The 22,815-nt window shown below is 40.8% G+C and overlaps 2 protein-coding genes across 4 annotated transcripts; both read left to right on the top strand.

The window, feature by feature from the left end:
- The first annotated feature begins 3,119 nt into the window (after positions 1–3,119).
- On the top strand, positions 3,120–8,696 carry LOC116265526 (acetylornithine deacetylase). Its single transcript, XM_031646194.2, has 10 exons — positions 3,120–3,661; positions 3,959–4,203; positions 4,506–4,614; positions 5,547–5,685; positions 6,183–6,240; positions 6,899–6,916; positions 7,095–7,217; positions 7,295–7,451; positions 7,534–7,567; positions 8,252–8,696. The coding sequence occupies exons 1-10, from the start codon at positions 3,338–3,340 to the stop codon at positions 8,362–8,364; spliced, it is 1,320 nt and encodes a 439-aa protein (XP_031502054.1). The 5' UTR covers positions 3,120–3,337; the 3' UTR covers positions 8,365–8,696.
- Positions 8,697–15,244: 6,548 nt separating this feature from the next.
- Positions 15,245–20,413, top strand: LOC116265525 (cellulose synthase-like protein D1). Of its 3 annotated transcripts, XM_031646192.2 has the most exons (6): positions 15,272–15,362; positions 15,476–15,571; positions 16,195–17,000; positions 17,276–18,074; positions 18,393–20,157; positions 20,268–20,413. In XM_031646192.2, the coding sequence occupies exons 3-5, from the start codon at positions 16,477–16,479 to the stop codon at positions 20,142–20,144; spliced, it is 3,075 nt and encodes a 1,024-aa protein (XP_031502052.1). In that variant the 5' UTR covers positions 15,272–15,362; positions 15,476–15,571; positions 16,195–16,476; the 3' UTR covers positions 20,145–20,157; positions 20,268–20,413. The 3 variants fall into 3 exon arrangements, with proteins under 3 accessions (XP_031502053.1, XP_031502052.1, XP_031502051.1); XM_031646193.2 differs by having other exon boundaries at positions 15,245–15,283; positions 18,393–20,372; XM_031646191.2 differs by having other exon boundaries at positions 18,393–20,372.
- The last annotated feature ends 2,402 nt before the right edge of the window (positions 20,414–22,815 follow it).

Below are 22,815 nucleotides of genomic sequence, written 5' to 3'. Positions count from 1 at the left end.
TTTCATAGAATCAATTGGTTCATCCAGTAATCTAAGCTTTAAAAATCTAAAGCCGAAGAAGTTTGTGTTATCAGTTATAAGAAGGTCCATTGCAAAATGAATAGATATTCCACTCATTTCTGACTTATTCAGTTGTATAAAGTTCAGTTCTGGGTACATTTACTACAAAAGATATTAGTGTATTTCATCACTAAATGCATCTCTATCTTTAATTGTTGAAATAAATTCCATTTTAAGAGCTACACCACATCAGTACATTTAAATGTGAATGACAAACATGCATGTAATTCGACATATCTATAGAAAAGTAACGGTAGACCGTTGCATTGATTTTCATGTGGAGAAGGAAAAGGTGTTTGATGATACAGTGTTACATAAAAACTTACCAAAGTCAGTAAATATATATATATATATATATATATATGATGTAAATCAGGTTTGGAAAATGTTACTGACTTTGGTAACTGGATTTACAAACGAAATGCACTGGTCCCTATCAGCTAAGACACCATATTATTTTACAGAATGATATGGCGCCAACAGTACTGGTATCTACGGCATCGATGCAAATAAATCTTTTGATTCTACTTCAGGGCCATATCAACTTGTAACATGTCGAATAAAGGACGAATCTGAAAGAAAATTTATTCTCCACTTGTTGTTCTTTCTTTTCCATTGTTGATACCTAGAAACTTTTTTATTTTATATTGAGATTTTAGATGCAGCCGACACAATTAGAACATGTAAGAGAAATTTCATAACTTATTTCAAGTATGCAGCGGTTGTTTCATGTGGAAGGTCATATCATATTTCGTTATTTATTTGGAGACCAGGAAGAGCATTTCATCCTATCGCTTGACTGGGAGCTGAAACTCTGTTATGTTTCAGCTTCCATGTTAATGTCTCTCCTTTTGCAGTATAGAGTTAAAATAAAAGTAGTTGTTTATTAGCTTGGTTAAAGTCTTATTTTTTTTACTATTGATGTATTTGACATTACTTTAACTCACATTGTTTAACTGATATCCTCGAGCTAGGGGTGCAGCAGGGGCCTTGGGCTCCCTTCAAAATGTCAAAAAAAAAAATACATGTAATTTTTAAAAAAATCACTTAGTGTATATACAAATTTCAACAAAATTTAATTTGTTCCTTGTTAAAATTTTGAAATTACAGTTCGGCCTTCTTAATGAAAAAATTCAAGCTCCTACTCTTTTCTTTCCTGCAAAGAATATCCCAAGGCAAATAGGCATGCAAGCATAAGAATAAAGGCATTGATTTCATTCACTTTAAGCATCATGGTAGAGAGAGAGAGAGAGAGAGGCTTCGAAAAGCCAGTCATATGCATCTGCTTCTATAAGTGGCTCGGCGCCTCTGCCTCTGCATTCATTTTCCCTAATCCAATCCGAATCCGAGGAAAATTTTTCTCACTACTTGATATTGGTAAAAATTTTCTCATTGTTTAGTCCCCGCACGATTTTCAGGAAAATGGTGATCTATTGCGGACATTTTTTCCAAACTTTATTCTATACAGATCAAACACACTTACATAAAACGTCTTCAAATGGCATTTGGACGACTTTCAAAAACTTGATTTTATAAAGTTTTGTAAAAATTAACATGATCAAACACTCAGTTTTTAAAACTTGGTTTATATGTTTAAACGACCAAAAAAAATACAAAAATCAGTTTCACTTGAAAAACTAGGAGGAGGAGGATGCAAGTTTGTTATGAAAACCAGATTTTGTTAAAATTAAGTTTCGTACAAATTCAATTCTCGATTGAACTATAAAATTAGGTTTTACCTTCAAAACTTAGTTTTTGGCTGTGAACAGAATGTCACCGGCCATTTTGGCCCAACTTGTACCGGCAGTATTTATCAACTTGTTTTGTTGTTTAAACTTTAATTAATAGATACTAAATATTCAATAAAAAATCATACAATTTAGTTTCAACCCATGTATCTGAACTCACAGTTTCCTAACCTTATCATAAGCAAAATGCTGAAACTCTGCACACCCTTATGCAAAACAAATCATGCATCGTGTAAAGAACAAAATGTTTCTATCTAGATAAAAAAAAAAGTTTTTTAAGAAGACAAAAAAAAATATAAAAATTTTGAAAGTATACATTTTGTTTAAAAAGATTTACAAAACAAGTAGGCCCTCAAAATAAGCACTTCACTTTTTTAGAAAACTCATAAACAGCCACCTTTGCACAAAGAAACATTAAAATATAAGATTAATTTACAAAACTACTCTTTAAATTCAAGTGAATTATTTGGAAAACAAAAAGGACCCATGTGGTGAGGGGCATTGCCACTATGTGCAAGGGGTGAAAAGCAAGATAGATCGACTCGACTTATAATTTGTAATCGTTTCTTAGGCAGTTGGAAATCAAGATGTTAAATTTTTGTTTTGTAATCAGAAACCTGCCTGAAAAGTGTGCAACGGTGATTCCAAAGCAAGAGTCTCAAAATCTTCTCTGTCGATTTTAATTCATTTTGTACTCAACGAGTCTTAACATAGGTTTAGAAGATTTTGAAACAAGATTTAGAGAAAAAAGCGTTGAGAAATCGATTGGATTTTCATGAAAATCGTTGTTATGTGTTCTTCCTCTTTTCTCTGGGCAATTCATGAGTTTTGATGCAAACGTGGGTTTCCAACTTGATTAAATTGGTGCACATTTTGGAGCACTGACTTTGAACAAATAATTGAATTGATAAAAAACAACAACAACAACAATTGACTAGATTTTGAGGCAAAACTGAATGCTATATTTTTTCAAAATCCAGGGAAAACCTTGAAATTTCTGGCATTAAATCTGTCAATTCTTGGTTGGTTTATCTCTATTTAACTATGATTTTTAGTATTTTAGAACAAGGCCCTGCCCCACTGCCATGACGTCTCAACTCTAGTCATCTGATGCAACGGGCGTGATGATTTTATTATTTATTTTAGTTTTATGTTTTATAAAGTTAGTTTTGATATTAAAAGTTAAATTTGCGAATTATGCGTACATTTTAATATTTCGTTTTTACAATGAGACTTTTGTGACTTTCATTGGCAAAAACATTTTAATATTTCTTTTTCAGAGCGATGTGCACGCAACTCCATGCCGATATCGACCGGCAACCCGAAAGAGTGTGCACGCAAAAATGCGGGTTATGATCATGAAGCAACCCTCCTCGGCCGAGAAATTCTCATTTTGAGAGAGAGAGAGAGAGAGAGAGAGAGCGAGCGATCTCGTCCCTCCTGCAACCGGTTCAGATTGAAATTGGGCAATCTCCTCCGCGTCTCCCGACCAGAGTGATCGTTTTTCTTTCCTCTCTGCCAAAGGACAAATGGGTGGGTCTCTGAAAGAGGAGTTGGGCGTGCTCGATGGGGACTCGTTCGTTGCCCTTCTCTCTAAGCTCATTGGGGAGTCGAGGTACGTTCAGAACAACCCGCCGGAGCTTGTTCCCCAGGAGGACAGGGTGGTCAGGCACCTCTTGGACGCGCTGGCTCCATACAGCAAGGAGCAAGGAGGGCCGCTTCTCCTGAACCACGCGAGCTTCGTCGAGGGAAGGGGGAACCTCATAGTCGAGTACCCGGGAACCGTTCCCGGCAAGGTCCTCTCTTTCGTTGGCAGCCACATGGATGTTGTCACCGCCAACCCTGATGATTGGGTTAGCTCTCTCTCTCTCTCTCTCTCTCTCTCTCTCTGTGAAGTACGGGGGTAGAATCCCAAAAATAGCAAAACCCATTTGAGATTTCTTAGTGACTTTATGTCTAGACTAATAAAAGGTCAAGTGGTTATTTTAAGGCCAACAAAGAAATTTGAAGCATTCTTTTGAAAGAGAAATTGAGCAAAAAACTCATACTGATATTATCTTTCTGCTTGATTTTATGATTTGGTTTGATATTTTGATTTTTCTTGAGCTCATTTTGTACACCCAGTGTGGTTGTCAATCGGTGTTGGACAGGATTTTGATCCTTTCAGCTTGAGTGTCGAGGGTGATAAATTGCGCGGCCGTGGTACAACCGACTGTTTGGGGCATGTGGCCCTCTTGACGGAGCTCATGAAAAGATTGGCGCAAGTGAAACCGGAACTGAAGTGTACTGTGGTTGCTGTATTTATTGCCAATGAGGAAAACTCATCCATATTAGGTGTTGGGGTGGATGCTCTTGTGACGGCAGGATTGCTTAATAAACTCAAAGATGGCCCTCTGTAAGTCTGTTGTACATTTTTTTCATTATAATGTAATAATCCGCATGATTTCTTAGAATCATCAAATGCTATTTGGGTTTTTTTGTGAATTATAACCCCGTTCATGAAAGCTTTTGGTGCATTTTCTAACTTTCCTCAAGATATTAAATGTAGCATCCTGCTTGAAGCAATGGATTTTATCTGGCAAAATTTATTGTAGTGAGAAAGTGACATGAACTCGAATTTGCTGTGCTTTCTTTGTAAGAAACATATTAACAGTCGACCATTAATGAGATATTGCATTCTATGCTTCATACCTACAGATTTTGGATCGATACAGCGGACAAACAACCTTGCATTGGTACTGGTGGAATGATTGCATGGAAACTGCGAGCGACTGGGAAACTTTTTCATAGTGGCCTCCCTCACAAGGTTTCGTGTTTCTTCTTCTCTCCTCATCGGTTCCCTTCTACGTTACTGTGATTGTGATTCAAAAGAGTAGGACTACAAGGCACTTTGCACTCTGGATGTCATTTTCTTAAACTTGTTCAACTACCCAAGTTTGAAACTCAACCACCTGGCTTAGGATCCTGAAATTCAGCATTACCTGCTGAAGCATATTAAGATTTATTTACTGCAATTGCATGCACGCATTTTGGAAGTTCATCTTAACCCTCCTCATATTTGAATACCATGCTGAGAAAGTTGGGTGACGCAGTGGTGTGTCAGTCTGCCTGCATCCTGAAGGCTGAATCGATAATGTTCAAATGTGAGAATGAAACCTGGCCAAGTGCCAAATTCATGCTGATTTTTCATAGCATTGGCACAAATACCGTTCTCAGGTTCTTGTTTGAAAGGTTTTTCTCAACTGATTTCAGACAATTTATCTTTCTTAGAAAAACATCAAGAGCTCAAAATATTAGAAGAACATATAGAAAATAATAAAGAAAATGAAGTTAAGAATGTTTTGCTAATGTTGTTACAAAAGTATTGACAAATGTATAGCTATTTTAAATATTTAGAAAGTGAAAAACAAATAAATTAAAATTTTGTTTCTTAAAAAGGGCATGAAAACCTCGCAATATTTCGAAATATTGCAAAAATTCCTTTTTTTTGTTTCAATTTTTTATATTATGCTGATATTTTGAAATATTAAGAGAAATTTTATCTTTCTCTTTTTACTTGTTTCTTGTGATATTATCACAATATTTTCAAGTTTTTGCTGGTATTTGTGAGTGTGCATAATCAGAGCAACTGCCTGCTAGTTAGCTTTTTTTTTTTTCACTGTCAGATAGTTCCTTCTTCGAGTAACTTATCTGCAGCTTTTCCTTTGTAATTAATTGCTGATATTTCTACATGTACAGACTGTGAATCCTCTGGAACTAGCCATGGAAGCTCTTAAAGAGATCCAATTACGGTTTTATAGAGATTTCCCTCCACATCCGATGGAAAAGGTTTACGGGTTTGCTACACCATCGACTATGAAGCCAACACAATGGACTTGTAATACTGCCGTCTCAGTGTTATACTCTTTCTTTTCTGAGTTCAAAGACTTTTACTTGTATGAGATGTGTCAACCACCATGCATTTATTTTTGCTTTGAAGCCCATGTTAAAGTGGATGCCTTCTGGAAAAAGGAATTTTAATCTTCATCTTTCTCAATTTGGTTGGTAAGAAATTAAATAAGAAAGAAAGTGCCCAGTTTGAAGGCCACAATATTTAGTTCATGGTTCCAAAGACTTCAAACTCCAGCTGTTCCGTGAACTGCAGAAAACCTTCTTTTTCTTATACCTGGACTTTTGGAGAATAAAAAAATGATAAGAGAAAAGTAGAAAAAATGCAATAATTTATATAGCAGAACTAGTTTTGTGCTATAACTCCTTGCTCATCTCACTTTCTAAACCATGGATGTATGTGTTCTATTATGTAGAATTTTATTTTCTTCTTTCCTTGTCCAAGGTATGAAATCGATTGAGCTGAGGTTCTTGTGTTTCTTGTAGATCCAGGAGGCGGTGTGAATCAAATTCCAGCTGAATGCACAATTTCAGGAGATTGCAGGTTTGTGGTATTTTAAGTTGTGTTTCAGATAGCATTTAGGTGCTAAATTCTAAGGACATATGATGCCTTCTGAAGAGATATAGAACTGAAGTTTATTAAGAAATTGAATTGCTTTAAGCCATTTAGCATGCAGTCCCTTTAAGTGTTTAGCCCTTGGAGGTTCCTTATCATAAAAAAAAAAAAAAAAAAAAACTATAGATGCTGCAACCTTTACATTAAATGAACACAAAATATCAATTTTTACAGCCCTGATGCTATTAAGGCTGTTACTGTGAGACTTTCTTCTGCCAAAACTATATTTGTTCTTCACTTCTTCTACTTGTTCATCTTTGTATTTGGAAAAATGTGTATTTTCTTGTAAGTGATTTTTTTTTTTTTGGCTAATCTTCACTTTTACTTTTTGTCCACAATTTTGTGCATTTGATGAATTATTAGTAAATGCATAATCAAAATATTCAGTCTAAGTCTATTTGTCAGTTTCATCTCATGTTAGTCAGTACTTGATCATTCGAGGCACCTTTCTTTCATTTTGGGTTGGATCTTTACATTGGACTTGTACATTTTTTGGTATCTAAAACAATCGTTTCTCTTCCTTTTTCTTTGTGGTTGGGTCATTAATATTCTGATTTCTTAGTTTATTTTGTTTTCTGATTTGCAGGCTGACACCCTTCTACAAGCAAGTATTCCACACCTTGAGTGCTGCACTCCTAAGCTTTCTTCTTGCAAGAAATTGTCATTGAAAAGCCTGTCTTCTCTTCTGTTGTCTCCATTTCTAGATATGTTTTTAGGCACCTATTGACATGCTTTGAGATCAGAAGTTGTTTAACTTATGGATGTATTTTTGTTTTCTCCAGCCCAATAGATGTCACAAAGAAATTGGAGAAATATGTGGATGACATAAATAACAATATAGAGAAGCTGGATACCAGAGGGCCCGTCTCAAAATATGTTGTTCTTGAAGAAAATCTAACAGGAAGGTCCATCTTCGGACTCTGAAATTATTCTTCGTTTGCGTGCTCTTCACCATGACCTTAACCCTATTTATTTTCTTCAGACTTCATATCACATTTGATGAGGACATGAAGCCAGGAGTTGCATGTAGTCTTGACTCTCTTGGTTATCACGTTCTATGCAAAGCTACAGAGGAAGTTGTTGGGTATGTGAAGCCATACTCTATCACAGGGAGCTTGCCTTTGATTCGAGAGTTACAGGTTAGTACCAAATTACCAATCATATTTCTGTTGACCGACTTATAGATCTCCAAGCCTTTGACGTTTCTCATTTGATTCTCAGGATGAAGGATTTGATGTTCAAACTGCAGGATATGGTACGTATTATTCTGGAGACCAGGAAATAAGCTTTGCCATGAACTAAAAATGTCCTGATATTCCCTGAATCATGCAGTTTCTGATATACTCTGGACATTAGTTCATGGATATATGTGGCACGAGGAGAAAATGAAATTGGATCACCAAGTGAATTATATACATCTGTCTGGCTATTATCAAAATTTGAAGCTTATGTATTCACAACAGATTGAAGCCATTCATGTCATCACCAACCGAAGTCAATAAATCTTGTGACTGAGATTGGCGTAATCTGTTTGACACAACTGACAAGCTGATCACGTTAGCTACAACTGAAAGAATGCATGTGAACCCAGATTGCCTTCATATTTAGTTAGTTTTGAGCATAGGATTCCCTTTTTAAATTTTTTAGCCACTTCAGACCAGGTCGATTCATGGATTTTCTGGCTGCTGTGTTTTTCTTGTTTTCACAGAAAGTCAAGCTTGGTGTCTTTTTCTGATGCTTTGTCCAATGCACCAGTTTTACTGTCGTTATATGTCATCTTTAATGTTGTTTGATGCCGTTTTTTTGCTTTCTTCTCGTTGCTGGCATGGTCTTACATTTTCACAGTACCATCTGCCATTTTGAATTAGAACTCCCTCTCTCTCTGCTCGGTAATATCTTGGTTGTGGACATGATTCTCTTGGTGGTTTGGTATCTGCAGGTTTGATGTCAACTTACCATGCAAAGAATGAGTATTGCCTTCTTCCTGATATGGAGCAAGGTTTCAGGATCTTTGTCAGTATTATTTCCCGATTGGAAGAAGCTGCCAACTGAGCTGCAGGCATGCGGCGGGTCCTCAGAAGGTGCAGTGCATGCCATTCCTTTTGTTTCTTACTACTGTTGGTAATAATGCATAAATGAGCTATATGTATGCTCGCTAATAAGTTGCCAACTTGGGTTTGTGGGAAGAAAATATGTGAGCATGGGAGCTGCTTCGTTTGCTTAGTGTTTCATGATTTCTGCGTACCCATTTCACCCAGTTCAAAGACTCGAAGCTCAGGCCTATTGGCAGCTGGATCTACTTTTTATTCCTTGACGATTTGATAGATTGTCAGATCTAAAGATCATCTAAATGTTGGATCCATTGTTCGGCCCGTTTTTTTGAAGCTTGACCAGAAACTTTCCAAATTAAAGGTGGTTTAAGCTTTGATGTTGAAGTTCAAGCATTGATAGGCTTTATGACATCCGGTAAAAGATGCTCTTCTCAAAAGGATTGGTGTGGTGGGCGGGTTATGACTGTGAATTAGAAGTGATTGATTCGTCCAGGAACAAGATGCCCTCTTCATCGTGTTTCAGGAACAGGAAGAACAAATGGTGACCATCCTAGCTTAATTTTGTATCGCCATTAAAGAAAGCGTGAAGAGGCTACCAGGCATCACTTTGTGAAGTGCGGCCTTATGTGCGAATATAATTGAAGCTTCAATTAACAAGAGCGAGGCACCTTTACTACATTTCCCCCACCTTTTTTAACCACTTCATGGGAGGTTTATAGGAGACCCCAAAGGGGATGTTTTGCAATAGGAACCTAGTATATTAGTGTTTTATGAATCAGTCTTAAAGATTAGGTCTGATTCATATTGCACTAGAATGTAGTGTTTTTTTGTGGCTGGTTTGTGAAACTGTATTAGTGTTCGTGTTGCCAAATGGCCCCAAAGGCTCTCAAAAAGTCTATTAAACTAAGCTTTTTAAGTTTTTCCCAGTTAACTAAATTAGACTGACTAAACATGGGCACTGGAAAAACTTGACGAAACGACTTTAATCCGTCTGGCTGCTCGTAATCCCCAAAGCTACTGTTGTCCTTGAGGGGAAGTCCATCTAACATGCCTAAGCTAGCCCCTTCCCTCATCCCGAATCGCAGTGGTGTTTACCCCTGCAGATCTGCCTCCATCAGATGCAACATAATAAGCAGGAGAGAGGCAAGCAAGGGCACTAAGCAGCGCGGTGCATGATTTCACAATTACCAAAACTCGAACAAACTTGGGGTCAGCTTCTAGCAAGGACTCGATTCATTCATCATATGACAAGATTGGGGAGTGCTTAATCAGGTTCAGCCAGATTCAAGTTGGAGTTATGTGACTTGCTAACCGTTACTTGCTAGGTCCGAGCCATTACACTAGTTTCAGTCGGCCCCAACAGACCCACATCAAGTGGATCATCTTCGGCTCCGTGGAGTTATGTACTTTATATGAAGGACCACACGTTCTCTAGCTAGACAAGGTGTACCATGTTAATCCAGCATCAGGCTGTGACCGCAGCTGCCGACACTCTAATTTAAGAACCTCTGTAACCCTTGCCGAAATATCCGTTTACAAACTTCTCTAGTTAGCAAGAGGATGTAATACGGATTGAACCCATAAGGAGCTTTCAACAGGTTCAGTACCCTCCTCCAATTGCGTTAAACTCTTGGATTCTTGCTTGCACAGGTCTTTTTGAATCATAGGGTGGCGAGCAGGCAGTAAGAAGGGGATATGCAGGATATCAGGTAGAGGACGCTTGATTAATTTTCAACTTTGTTAGTATACAATTTGAGCTTTCCCATAGTGTTGTCCTCGTAAAGATTGGTAGTCAATCTCACCCTTCTCATCAAACTTCCTTTGATCACATGTTTGCCTGCTGTAGTAAGAAATTTGAATGAAAGTGATGCATAGCCAGAACGCATGGTGAAATTCACATAAGCGGAACTCCTGAAAGAACTGACCCACCACCCTCTCGGTGTCATTCTGGATAGAGAATCCGGCGTCCTGGGAGTTCCCGATTAACGCGAACGGTACATGAAATTCGAGGGATTTCCAGTAGGTTCCCAAGAAAAAGCACCCGATTCCGAAGAAGAAGACGGCGAGATACTCGCACCTCCTCACCGTCCCGTCCTTCATTTTTCCCCCATGATCATCGGAATCCAAAGCCTTGACCTCAGCAGTCAAAGGACGATGCCGGAGATCGACTCGACCTGTCCGGCTAACCGATCGAATTCTCGTATTTTGCATCTCAATCTCTCTAAATAACAACAAATTGCGGATTTCAATAGCTCTCCAGATCCATAATCATTCTTCAACCAAAATAAGGCCCCAAATTTGAACTCCAACGGTGGATCAAAAAATTAAATACAATTTGTCGAATCATCGTCAACTAGAAGAAGAAATAGAAGACCCAGTAAATAAGGATTAAAGAAAAGCTGAAGTTGACTTGCAATTTCTTGATAAATAAGAAAAGGGGAAAACGAAAGTTTGACTCCCCGTAATGGTGGCTTACCAGAAGCACAGAGGACAGCGCGAGGGAGGGGAAGATGGGCGCCTTCACAATCAAAGGCACCTGTCAGAATGCCCTTCCAAATTCCAAATAATTTTTCTGCTCCACCTCCACCACTGTTAGCCAGTGAACATCACAAATCTGAATCCCATTTTTAACAAGTCGAGCTTGAGTTTATTAATGATCACTCAAATAATCGAGTGGAGTTCGGGCTTAACATATAACATATAAGTGTCGAGTTCGGGCTTGTGTCGAGTTGAGTTCAAGCTCAACGTATAACTGTCTAGTTAAGCTCAAGCCTTGATCGAGTTTGTCAAGACTTAATCAAGTTAATATATTCAAACGAGTTTCTGAGTTTGTCGAGCTTTAATCGAGTCGAGCTCGAGCTCAACACTTAACAATGAATATCAATTCTATTCAAACGAGTTTGTTGAGCCTTAATCAAGTTGAGTTTGAGTTCTACATATAATGATGAATATCAATTCTATTCAAACGAGTTTATCGAGCCTTAATCGAGTAGAGCTCGATTTCAATACGTAACTGACTTCCATCAAGCTTTTCTCGAGTTCGAAGTTTCGTTAGTCAAGCAGAGCTAGAGCAGAATGAACTCTAGCTCGGCTCAACTCATGTTCACCCGTAGGCAGAGGCAGGTGTGAGCAATTATCCACATTATTTTTATATTAACACCTTAGAGCTTGTCTCATTTACATGTTGATGCCCATTAAAAATTTAAGATTTATCATTAGTGCCCTTTAGCTTCTAGCTCCGCCGGTATTGACAAGATGTTCGTGTAATGTTGGAATGAGAATAATAAGATTTTCATTTAAATATTTCCTGGAAAAGGATAAGTAAATGCAAGCACCAATTCTTATTTAATTTGAACATGCACTTGTTCCATTAGTATTCTAGTAACTTAAAATATTTTAGTTATAAATGATGGTTACGATTATTATAAATGAATATATATAAATATATATCCTATTTGTGACAAAATCCGAACTGAATTAGATATCTATATTTTTTTTAACTGAAATAGAATCGCAAGTCATTGACAAGAACAATATTTGTGATATAATTTTTTATATATTTAATTTATTAACATTTTATTATCTTTATTTTCCTAGATGTTTGTGCCCCCCTGGCTTATTAATACAAGAAAAGTTAGTTAGATTGATTTAAACTCGAGTCTTAAAGCATACCCAACTGCAAATTAGTCAAGAATATGATGACCAGATTCCGATCACGAAACATGTACCCAATGGCCGAAAAGGCTAGTGGCTCGCATCAGGTGTTAGAACTTTGACAAGGGAACAAACACGAATTAATTAACAGCTAACTTGGTATCCTCAGTTTGATTCATTTACATATAATTTCCTTCTCACGTACTTCATTGAAGTTTCCTCTTTGAATGAAGCCACATTGTCAATGGAGTGGACCTCACCCTTCTTTTAATAAGTAAATCAAGATGGAAAGTGATCTTCAAAATTGCTTTCAAAGGTTTTTTACTTTGTAGAATCTTCAAAGACACAATTCGCCTTTTTTTAACTTTTTCAAAGTATGTTTCGGGTGAGCGGGTTTGACCCACCACCCGAAGAAGGCCGAAGCCCCCCACTTGACCCCTTATTCTTAGAATACGACTTGCGTCAGTGCCTCAAGATGCCACTCCTGTTATGCTTCAACTTATGTATCGGTCGTTTGCAGCACAAAGAGTTAATTGGCCCTTGATGAATCAAAACACAGGCTTGTCGTCTGCCAGCTCTTATTCAATCCAGTTGGACCAATTCCCTTAGGGATCCTTGTTGAGTATGTTTTATTCAATTCCTCTTACACTGTTTTAATATAAAACCACGTAGATTTATGAATGCCTAGTTGACGGGGAGGGGATCAAAACTGGGGAAGACACCCTTGAATTTTTGGATGCAAGTCTTTTGGTCAACGTACTTAATATGATGAGCTCGAATTCATTTCTAAAGGTGAAATTGAATCCTATAGATCACATATTTAGAAGCTTGATTCCGAGAAAAATCCCGGTTCAAGCTCCCGGATTCCGGCGAACTCATGATCTGTAGGCAGATGCCAAAATGAATACATGAGAAGTCCTCATGCCTTTGATCCTGTACGTTGGTGCTCCTCAAGGTAGTGTTTGATAGCCTCAGCTCTCATATCCTAAGCTGTATTGAAATTAGGTCTGACCTAAACTCACGAATCTGAAATCATGTGTGATCTCAATTCGCCACGAATCTCGGATCCATGGTGAAACAAACACATCCTCAAAGGTTCATGACAATGGAATGCAGCTAAGGGGTGAGTTTAAGTATCTTCAACATAAAATTTTGAGGACCTGATATCGCGAGAGCTTCAAACCAACATTCATGCTTTGATATCCCAAGAACAGGTCGAGATCTGCTTAACCCAAACATTATTTTGAAAAACATGAGTCCATGGTTAAATATGCAAGGAGCAAACATATAATCTTGGAAGGTGTTTGATAAGGGAAAACATTGCATTTTTATAACACATATTAGTAAAACACGCTTGAAGAACAGCATGTCCTTGTTTCAGGAGATGTAGTGTAAGATATTCAATCTTTAATTGTTGAATCTATAAACAATATCAATAACCATATCATGCTTCTTAGAACAAAAATATGGGTTTTCTAAATAATGTATTTAGAGGACATAGAGAGTTTATCCACATATTTAGATTTAAATGTTAAATGTGATTTATGTTTCAAATGTTCTTCGCAGAGTTAATCTAGAAAGGAAAAGAAGCAAATAGGTGTTGAGACGACAAGAGGTTAGGAGGGGGATTGAGCCTCCAGTGGGGAGGTAGGTCTATTTCGCTCAAGGGCGGAGGTAGATGAAAGCTGTGTGGGCCATATGCCCCATGAGCCCAATCTAAAACCTTGTTTTTAATGATCAAATCTGAATAGATTGGAGTTCAATTATATTATATGTATCAACTCCACGAGACCTGAGTCACTGCCCCAAGGCCAATTGAAAATTTGTTACCTACATATTTAGTGCTTCATAAACAACAAAATTTCTGGCTCCAACCCTCACTTTAACTTATGAAATCTTAAGTACTAAAATATGTAACTTTCACGTCACATTTACGTGCTATGTCCTTGCATAAAACTTATACGCAAATTGTATTCATTAACTCCATCCTTTATTCTTGCGTTCCGGTATCTAATTCCATCGTCTGTTCGCAATATGATAAAGACTGCATATGTCGACCGCATCTAAGGATAGAAACTTTCATTTTCATGGTTACAATTTCTAGTTTTGTGCTTTTGCTAGACGAAGAGGGAATTGCAACTCATTGTCGTTTAGTTTAACTTTCATTGCAGGTGTGAAGGACATTAAATTAATTAAGGGCGTTTGCCTCCATATTTCTACTTGTTAATCCTAGATATACGAAAAATTTAGTGCGCCCAACATGGGAAAATTTTACTCATTTGAAGTGCAAAACAAACAAACGGTGGATAGAATTTCCATATTAATTATCTACGAGCCAAAACGTGAATGGCTTGTACTTGGGATGGTAAAAATTTTAGTATACCTTCAGGAATGGGGAACGGAAAAAATGGAGAGCCACACCTAGGTAAAGCATAAGGGGCAGTAAAAAGTTTGGTGCATGTCTTTTAAAGAATATGAAATATCGTGAACCGAAGGGAAAGGAGTGATAGCTTTCCCCATCTTTCCAAACATGTGAAAGCCGCTACCACAAAGTTTTCCAACAAGTTGTCAGACTTTTTTAGTAAAAGTTACGGCTAAAAATACTACCAGCCCCACCAACTATACTAGCAACTGTGGGTGTGGGGTGGGCATCGGGCGGGGTCAGCCCATTGACCCTGGGCTCGCCCGATATCCTGGCCCAATATCCCAGGTGGGCTGACCCTGGGCTCGCCCGATATCCCGGCCCAATATCCCAGGTCTCGGCTCGGGCCCGACCCGGCCCGGTTGAGCCTTCTTTCGACGGTCGCGTTTGTCAAGTCCAACCCAACCAAGCCGTTGCCGTTCGAGTCAACGCTGTGGATGATCCTCCGGCAGTCGTCCAGTGTCAGAATCGCCGCCGTTCACCCCTCCGGGAGACGGAGGAAGAGCAGCAGGGAGCAAGAGACAGAAGGGCAGGGACCATGGCGGCCCAGGCCTAATTCTATATAAAAAGGAGTAGAAAGGGATAAGATGTCCGCAGGACTAGGAAAAATAAACCAATTTTATGGGTAACCAAACAGGCCTTGAATTGCAAGACGAGACGAGGACTATTGGATAATTTCATAAAGGAAAGGCAATAATATTGTCTTTTTGCCTGACCGGTGAGCCCGAGTCAATGGGTGATAAAAATGGGGTGGTCTCAACGGTCACCATTCCCCCTCCAACCTTGCAGCTTCCACAACCTCAACCTCTCTCTCTCTCTCTCTCCCTATCTCTCTCTGGCTGAGGTTTAAGATCTTCTTCTTCTTCCTTTTCTTGCTTCATCTTCTTCAAATTCACTTGATTCCTTATCGCTACTCTGTTTTGGTAAATCTGCTGAGGATTGAGCTTTTGATGGTTCAAATGCTTTGTTCTTATCAGAGATCGCTTGTTTCGTTTCGAATGGTTACGGAATTGAAGAAAACAAGTTTCTTTTGCAGGTTATTTTGCATGCACGATGAAGCGGCCGAAGAAGAATCTGGAGAATCATCGATCAATTCAAAGATGAACTTCCTGTTTTCACCTGTATTCTTCTGGTACTCAATCTTCTGATTTTTCTGCCCTCGTCGGAATTGAGTTTAATACATTTTTGCATAAAAGTCGTGGTTTAGTAATTCGTAGTTATATTTGAACTTTGTTTACCGTCTAGAATCTTGCATAACATAAGATTTCTCCTAACTAATTCTCTCATCTAATTTTTGTTGGGTAGATAGAAACTTTGATGACAAACTTAATCTCAGTTATTGACAATGCTAGACAGTGTCAATATTATAGCAATTTACATACCATTTTCACTGTTCTTCTTGAGACTGATAACGGGGGGTAATGTTTTATCTGCTGCATGATTCTCATAACTTGCCATTTCGAGGAGAGAAGTATCAAAATCTATACAGCAAATCACCATCGGAACAATGCATATTGTTAAAAACGAATAGCCATGCAATGTCGACCAATCTCCATAGCCAGATGGTTTGGTCAGTGTTAAAAATCATTGCAAATGATTCATTCGATGATGGTAATTGATTGGTCTCAGATTTTAGTCATGCAATGCAATAATGCAGAAGTTTTTTTTTTAAAAAAAAAAACCATGTAGTCGGCTAATTTCAATTTTTCATATACAACCACCCTTGATTTTAAGTTCATCTTCTTTGTTTTGCAGGGTGTTCATCTTGGTACATATTAAGAGTTTGTGGTTCTATAATATGTTCCACGTGAAGCCGAAGTTCCATTCCCCGGTGCCTCGACTCCCCGAGCTGCTAGAGCCGAACCTTTGTGATGCAAGGTAGCCCGTCCCCGTCCTACCAACCACGACTCCCGCCTCCGGACCAACATCTCGACCTTCCATGGACCCAGCACTGAACAACTCCCCTCAAAGAAGTCCACTCCGCCCAGACCTCCCCCGACGGTAAAGTTCGCCCGCCGGACGTCGAGCGGCCGGGTCATGAGCCTCAACCGTGACGACAGCCTCTCCGGCGACTTCTCCTCCTCCGACTTCGTCAGCTACACAGTAATGATGCCGCCGACGCCGGACAACCAACCCATGTTCCAAGACCAGTACTCAGCGGTGAAGGCCGAGGAAGCCCAGCCGGCGTATGGCTCGAGCTCATCCCACCTAGGCGGAGAAGGTGGCAGGGGGGCTGCAGGCGAGGACGGCGCGGGCGGCGAGCCCAGTGGTAAGATGGACCGTCGGATGTCGGTCATGAAGTCAAATAATAAGTCGATACTGCTGAGAAGCCAGACCAACGACTTCGACCACAACCGCTGGCTGTTTGAGACGAAGGGAACCTATGGTATAGGGAATGCCTTCTGGCCCTCCGGCGAAGCTGGTGGGTACGGCGCCCGCGCAGGCGCCGGCGTTGTCGACGATGATGCTATGAACGTGAGCATGGCTGATTTCTTGGACAAGCCTTGGAAACCTTTGACTAGGAAGATCCCCATTCCACCTTCAATTCTAAGCCCATACAGGTGAGCCAAGATTATTTGTCGGCAGTTCTTCCTGCTTCTCCATTGCATCGTTTGGCTAAAATGATTTAGATAAAATGATTTAAGAGTTTCCGCCAGATTGAATCAAATTAGTCAAGAAAAAAGTAAAGCTTGAATCGTCAAAATTGAAGAAGCATTTAAACTCGAAAAATTTACGCTATAGCAACTATATTTTTCAAACTCCAAAGCCATTATGATCCACACTGAATTTATTATTTTTATTGTTGTTAACGTAAACTCATGCAAACGATAAGCAGGCTGTTGATCATGATACGGTTGGTAGTGCTGATGTTCTTTCTGGCATGGCGGGTGAGCCACCCGAATCCCGATGCCATGTGGCTGTGGGGAATGTCCATCGTCTGCGAGATCTGGTTCGCCTTCTCGTGGGTGCTGGACCAGATGCCTAAGCTCAACCCCATCAACCGCGCCACCGACCTGGCCGCCCTCCAAGACAAGTTCGAGTCCCCCTCTCCCTCCAACCCAACCGGCCGCTCTGACCTCCCTGGCATCGACGTCTTCGTCTCCACCGCCGACCCGGAGAAGGAGCCCCCTCTTGTGACAGCCAACACCATCCTCTCCATCCTCGCCGTCAATTACCCCATCGAGAAGCTCGCCTGCTACATCTCCGACGACGGCGGCAGCCTCCTCACCTTTGAGGCCATGGCGGAGGCAATGGTGTTCGCCGAGGTGTGGGTCCCTTTCTGCCGAAAGCACAACATCGAGCCCCGGAACCCCGACAGCTACTTCTCCCAGAAGGGCGACCCGACCAAGTTCAAGAAGGATCAGGACTTCGTCAAGGACAGGAGGAGGCTCAAGCGCGAGTATGATGAGTTCAAGGTGAGGATCAATGGCCTCCCCGATGCCATCAGGAGGAGGTCTGATGCCTATAACAAGAGAGAAGAGAGAAAAGCCGCTGCTGCTGGTGGTGGTGGTGATGAAGAAGGTGCTGTCAAGGTTCTTAAGGCGACGTGGATGGCCGACGGTTCTCATTGGCCTGGCACTTGGCTTGCCCCCTCGAAAGATCATAGTAAAGGTGACCATGCTGGCATTCTTCAGGTAAATACCACGAACCAACTCAAGAGCTAAAGTAGGAAGTATATGAATTCCTGGAATAAGTGAAGCAGAATTTTTTGAAGATCTTAATTTTCAAGTCGAAAACTAACATGGAAAGTCTCCACATGTAAATCTGATTTATTAGAACAAGTGATTGATTATCGAATCAGTAATTTCATACTGATTCTTTCTCGAACATCCCAATTATACCAACTATGATTTGATTTGGAAGTCAAAAAATTCACTGGGTAGTGGGTACCCATCAAATCATTTGGGATCTCCTATCAATTAGACATTCTGGTTGATCGGCCTATGACACAGGTGATGTCCAAAGTGCCGAGTCCCGATCCAGTGTACGGGTCGTCGGACGAGAAGATCATCGACCTGTCGGGGGTGGACGTGCGGGTGCCCATGTTTGTGTACGTCTCCCGCGAAAAGCGCCCCGGCTACGACCACAACAAGAAAGCCGGTGCCATGAACGCCATGGTGCGCGCCTCGGCCATTCTTTCCAATGGCCCCTTCATCCTGAACCTCGACTGCGACCACTACATCTACAACTCTCAGGCGCTCCGGGAGGGCGTCTGCTTCATGATGGACCGCGGCGGCGACCGGATCTGCTACGTCCAATTTCCGCAGCGATTCGAAGGCATCGACCCATCCGACCGCTACGCCAACCACAACACCGTCTTCTTCGACGGCAACATGCGCGCCCTCGATGGCCTGCAGGGCCCCGTCTACGTCGGCACCGGCTGCTTCTTCCGCCGCTTCGCTGTTTACGGCTTCGACCCTCCCCGCGCTTACGAGTACATCGGCACCTTCGGCCAGAGCAAGCACCCCCTCCACGCCCCCTCCCTGTGCTCCTCCATGTTCAATGCCATCGACCCGGCCCTCGGCCCCGACGTCGAGCTCCTCAACGCGGCGCGTGCCGAGCTTCCCAAGCGCTTCGGCAACTCTGCCCTCTTCGCGGACTCCATCCCGGTGGCCGAGTTCCAGGCCCGCCCTCTCCAGGACCACCCAGTCGTGAAAAACGGCCGGCCGGCCGGCGCGCTACTCCTGCCGCGGCAGCCCCTCGACGCCAACACCGTGGCGGAGGCCGTCTCTGTCATCTCGTGCTGGTACGAGGACAAGACGGAGTGGGGAGACCGCGTCGGCTGGATTTACGGCTCCGTCACCGAGGACGTCGTCACCGGCTACCGGATGCACAACCGCGGGTGGCGGTCCATCTATTGCATCACGAAGCGCGACGCCTTCCGCGGCACGGCGCCGATCAACTTGACGGACCGGCTGCACCAGGTGCTGCGGTGGGCGACGGGGTCGATCGAGATCTTCTTCTCGCGCAACAACGCGCTCTTCGCCAGCTCGCGCATGAAGTTCCTGCAGCGCCTCGCCTACCTCAACGTCTGTGTCTACCCCTTCACCTCCATCTTCCTCATCGTCTACTGCTTCCTCCCGGCCCTCTCCCTCTTCTCCGGCCACTTCATCGTCCAGAACCTCAATATCGCCTTCCTCTCCTACCTCCTCGTCATCACCCTCACCCTCACCATGCTCTCCCTCCTAGAGGTCAAGTGGTCGGGCATCGGCCTCGAGGAGTGGTGGCGCAACGAGCAGTTCTGGCTCATAGGCGGCACCAGCGCCCACCTGGCGGCCGTGCTGCAGGGACTGCTTAAGGTGGTCGCCGGAATTGAGATCTCCTTCAAGCTCACCTCTAAATCGGCGGCGGAGGACGAGGAAGACATCTATGCCGATCTCTACGTGGTGAAGTGGACCAGCCTCTTCATTCCCCCCCTCACCATCATCGTCGTCAACCTCGTCGCCGTCGCCATCGGGTTCTCCAGGACGATCTACAGCACGATACCGCAGTGGAACAAGCTGCTCGGTGGGGTGTTCTTCAGCTTCTGGGTGCTTGCTCACATGTATCCCTTTGCCAAGGGGTTGATGGGAAGGAGGGGAAGAATGCCCACCATCGTCTACGTCTGGTCTGGATTGGTTGCCATCATCATCTCCTTGCTCTGGATCACCATTAGTCCTCCCACTGATTCAACTCAATCTTCAGGTGGCAGCATAGAGGTTTAAACGAAAGCCAAAGGTTTCTTTTTTTCTTTCTTTCTCTGTCTCAGCATCCCTCTTCTTTGCTTCTGTAATATCCTTGTGCCTGTTAATATAATCTTTCTTCCTCCTTTTCCTTCATTTTTTTAGGGATGATTGGAAAATTTTAGAGCATCGTGGCCAACAAATGCATTATAAAAAACGATGGAGTCCTAAAAAGGATGACTGAGTTGATTTTGTATTTTCATTGTGTAAACAATGGAGAATGTTTTTGATGTAATATGGCAAAAACAGAATGAAATTCTTTCAGTGTTGTACTGATTTTTTTTATATTTTATCTAATGTTCATAACTCTTAGTTCAGTTGCAGTTCCTTGACATGGTCTCTAGGCAGTGAAGGAACCATTGGTGATGGAATTGGTGGCTCTAGAAAATTATATGAAAATCTTGGATGGGATCCAAAATCCATTATGAGAATTTCTCTTTGTTATCAATTTGTGATAATAACTATGTTATCTACATAAACCGAAACTCAATAAATTGATTACAAACTCAGTTCATTTGGATATCTAAATTTGATTTTTTACAACCCAACCATGAAGTTCTAAAAGCCGTAAATCACCAGAATTCACACAATCTTATCTGTGCCAAGAAATTAATAGACCCATTAAGTAGTGGATCTGCATGCCTTTGAATCATGAAAATCTTGTCCACATGGTTAACATATTTCTAAATCTTATTTATGCACATTTTCGATAGCTAGACTGGCATCAGAACAACAACTAGTTTTTCTCTTTTATAATTTCCTTTAATGTGATTTTTTTTTTTACAGTATGTTGCGCACAGAGAATAATACTAAATGGTGTCTCAACTTTTTATGCATCTCAATGGCAGATACAATCTAATGTTTGATCATCATAGAATCAATTGGTTCAACCAATAATCTAAACTTTAAAAATCTAGTGTTGTCAGTTATACGAAGTTCGATTGAAAAATGAATAGATATTCCACTCATTTCTGGCTTCTTGAGCTGTATAAAGTTCAGGGTAAGTTCAGAATAAAGGACGAATCTGAAAGAAAATTTATTCTCCACTTGTTGTTCTTTCTTTTCCATTGTTGATACCTGGAAACTTTTTGAGATTTTATATTAAGATTTTACATGTAGCGGACATTTTTTCGAAACTTTATTCTATGCTGATCAAACGCACTCCTACATCAAACGTCTTCAAATGGCATTTGGATGACTCTTTCAAAAAGCTTGATTTTATATGTTTTGTAACAGTTAACATGATCAAACACTCAATTTTTAAAACTTGGTTTATATGTTTAAATGACCAAAAAAAAATAAAAATAAGTTTCACTTAAAAAACTAGGAGGGGGAAGATGCAAGTTTCTTATGAAAACCAGATTTTTGTTAAAATTGAGTTTCGTACAAATTCAATTCTCGATTGAAGTATAAAACCTGGTTTTTCCTTCAAAACCTAATTTTTGGCTGTATTTACCAACTTGCTTTTGTTGTTTAAACTTTAATTAATAAATACTAAATATTCAATAAAGATCATACAATTTAGTTTCAATCCATGTGTCTGAAGTCACAATCTCCTAACCTTATGTAAGCAAAATGCTGAAACTGTGCACACCCTTATGCAAAACAAATCATGGATCCTGTAAAGACCAAAATATTTCTATCTAAATAAATAAATAAAAAAAAAGTTCTTCTAAGAAGACCAAAAAATATATATATAAAATTTTAAAGTATACATTTTGTTTAGAAAAAATTACAAAAGACAACCTAACCTTCAATCCAATAACAAGTAGGCCCTCAACTTTTCAACTACCACAAATAAGCACTTAGCTTTTTCAGAAAATCATAAAAACTGTCGGTAATAATGCATAACTGAGCTATATGTATGCTCGCTAATAAGTTGCCAACTTGGGTTTGTGGAAAGAAAATACGTGAGCATGGGTGCTGCTTCCAGAAACTTTCCAAATTAAAGGATGTTTAAGCTTTGATGTTGAAGTTCAAGCATTGATAGGCTTTATGACATCCGGTAAAACATGCTCCTCTCAAAAGGATTGGTGTAGTGGTGGGCGGGTTATGCTAAGAATTAGAAGTGATTGATTCTTCCAGGAACAAGATGCCCTCTTCATCGTGTTCCAGGAACAGGAAGAACAAATGGTGGCCATCCTAGCTTAATTTTGTATCGCCATTAAAGAAAGCGTGAAGAGGCTACCATCCCTAGTCGCATTGGTGTTTACCCCTGCAGATCTGCCTCCATCAGACGCAACATAATAAACAGGAGAGAGGCAAGCAAGGGCACTAAGCAGCGCAGTGCATGATTTCACAATTACCAAAACTGGAACAAACTTGGGGTGAGCTTCTAGCAAGGAATCAATTCATTCATCATATGACAAGATTGGGGAGTGCTTAATCAGGTTCAGCCAGATTCAAGTTGGAGTTATGTGACCTGCTAACCGTTGCTTGCTAGGTCCGAGACATTACACTAGTTTCAGTCGGCTCCAACAGACCCACATCAAGTGGATCATCTTCGGCTCGGTGGAATTATGTACTTTATATGAAGGACCACACGTTCTCTAGACAAGGTGTACATACGAATCCAGCATCAGGCTGTGACCGCAGCAGCCGACACTCTAATTTAAGAACCTCTGTAACCCTTACCGAAATATCCGTCTACAAA

The sequence above is a fragment of the Nymphaea colorata genome, chromosome 12 (assembly GCF_008831285.2).
Source record: "Nymphaea colorata isolate Beijing-Zhang1983 chromosome 12, ASM883128v2, whole genome shotgun sequence".
NCBI classification, from domain to species: Eukaryota; Viridiplantae; Streptophyta; class Magnoliopsida; order Nymphaeales; family Nymphaeaceae; genus Nymphaea; species Nymphaea colorata.
The sequence above is the reverse complement of the archived record's forward strand: the minus strand, read 5'-3'. Positions and strand labels throughout refer to the sequence as shown.

Bases quoted from the DNA above. Each gene is read 5' to 3' on its own strand.
- LOC116265526 (XM_031646194.2), top strand. From the start codon at position 3,338: ATGGGTGGGTCTCTGAAAGAGGAGTTGGGCGTGCTCGATGGGGACTCG. The intron at 7,218-7,294 runs GTCCATCTTCGG...TATTTTCTTCAG, and splicing joins GAAGAAAATCTAACAGGAAG to ACTTCATATCACATTTGATG. The intron at 7,452-7,533 runs GTTAGTACCAAA...TTTGATTCTCAG, and splicing joins CTTTGATTCGAGAGTTACAG to GATGAAGGATTTGATGTTCA.
- LOC116265525 (XM_031646192.2), top strand. From the start codon at position 16,477: ATGAGCCTCAACCGTGACGACAGCCTCTCCGGCGACTTCTCCTCCTCC. The intron at 17,001-17,275 runs GTGAGCCAAGAT...AACGATAAGCAG, and splicing joins TCAATTCTAAGCCCATACAG to GCTGTTGATCATGATACGGT. The intron at 18,075-18,392 runs GTAAATACCACG...CCTATGACACAG, and splicing joins ACCATGCTGGCATTCTTCAG to GTGATGTCCAAAGTGCCGAG.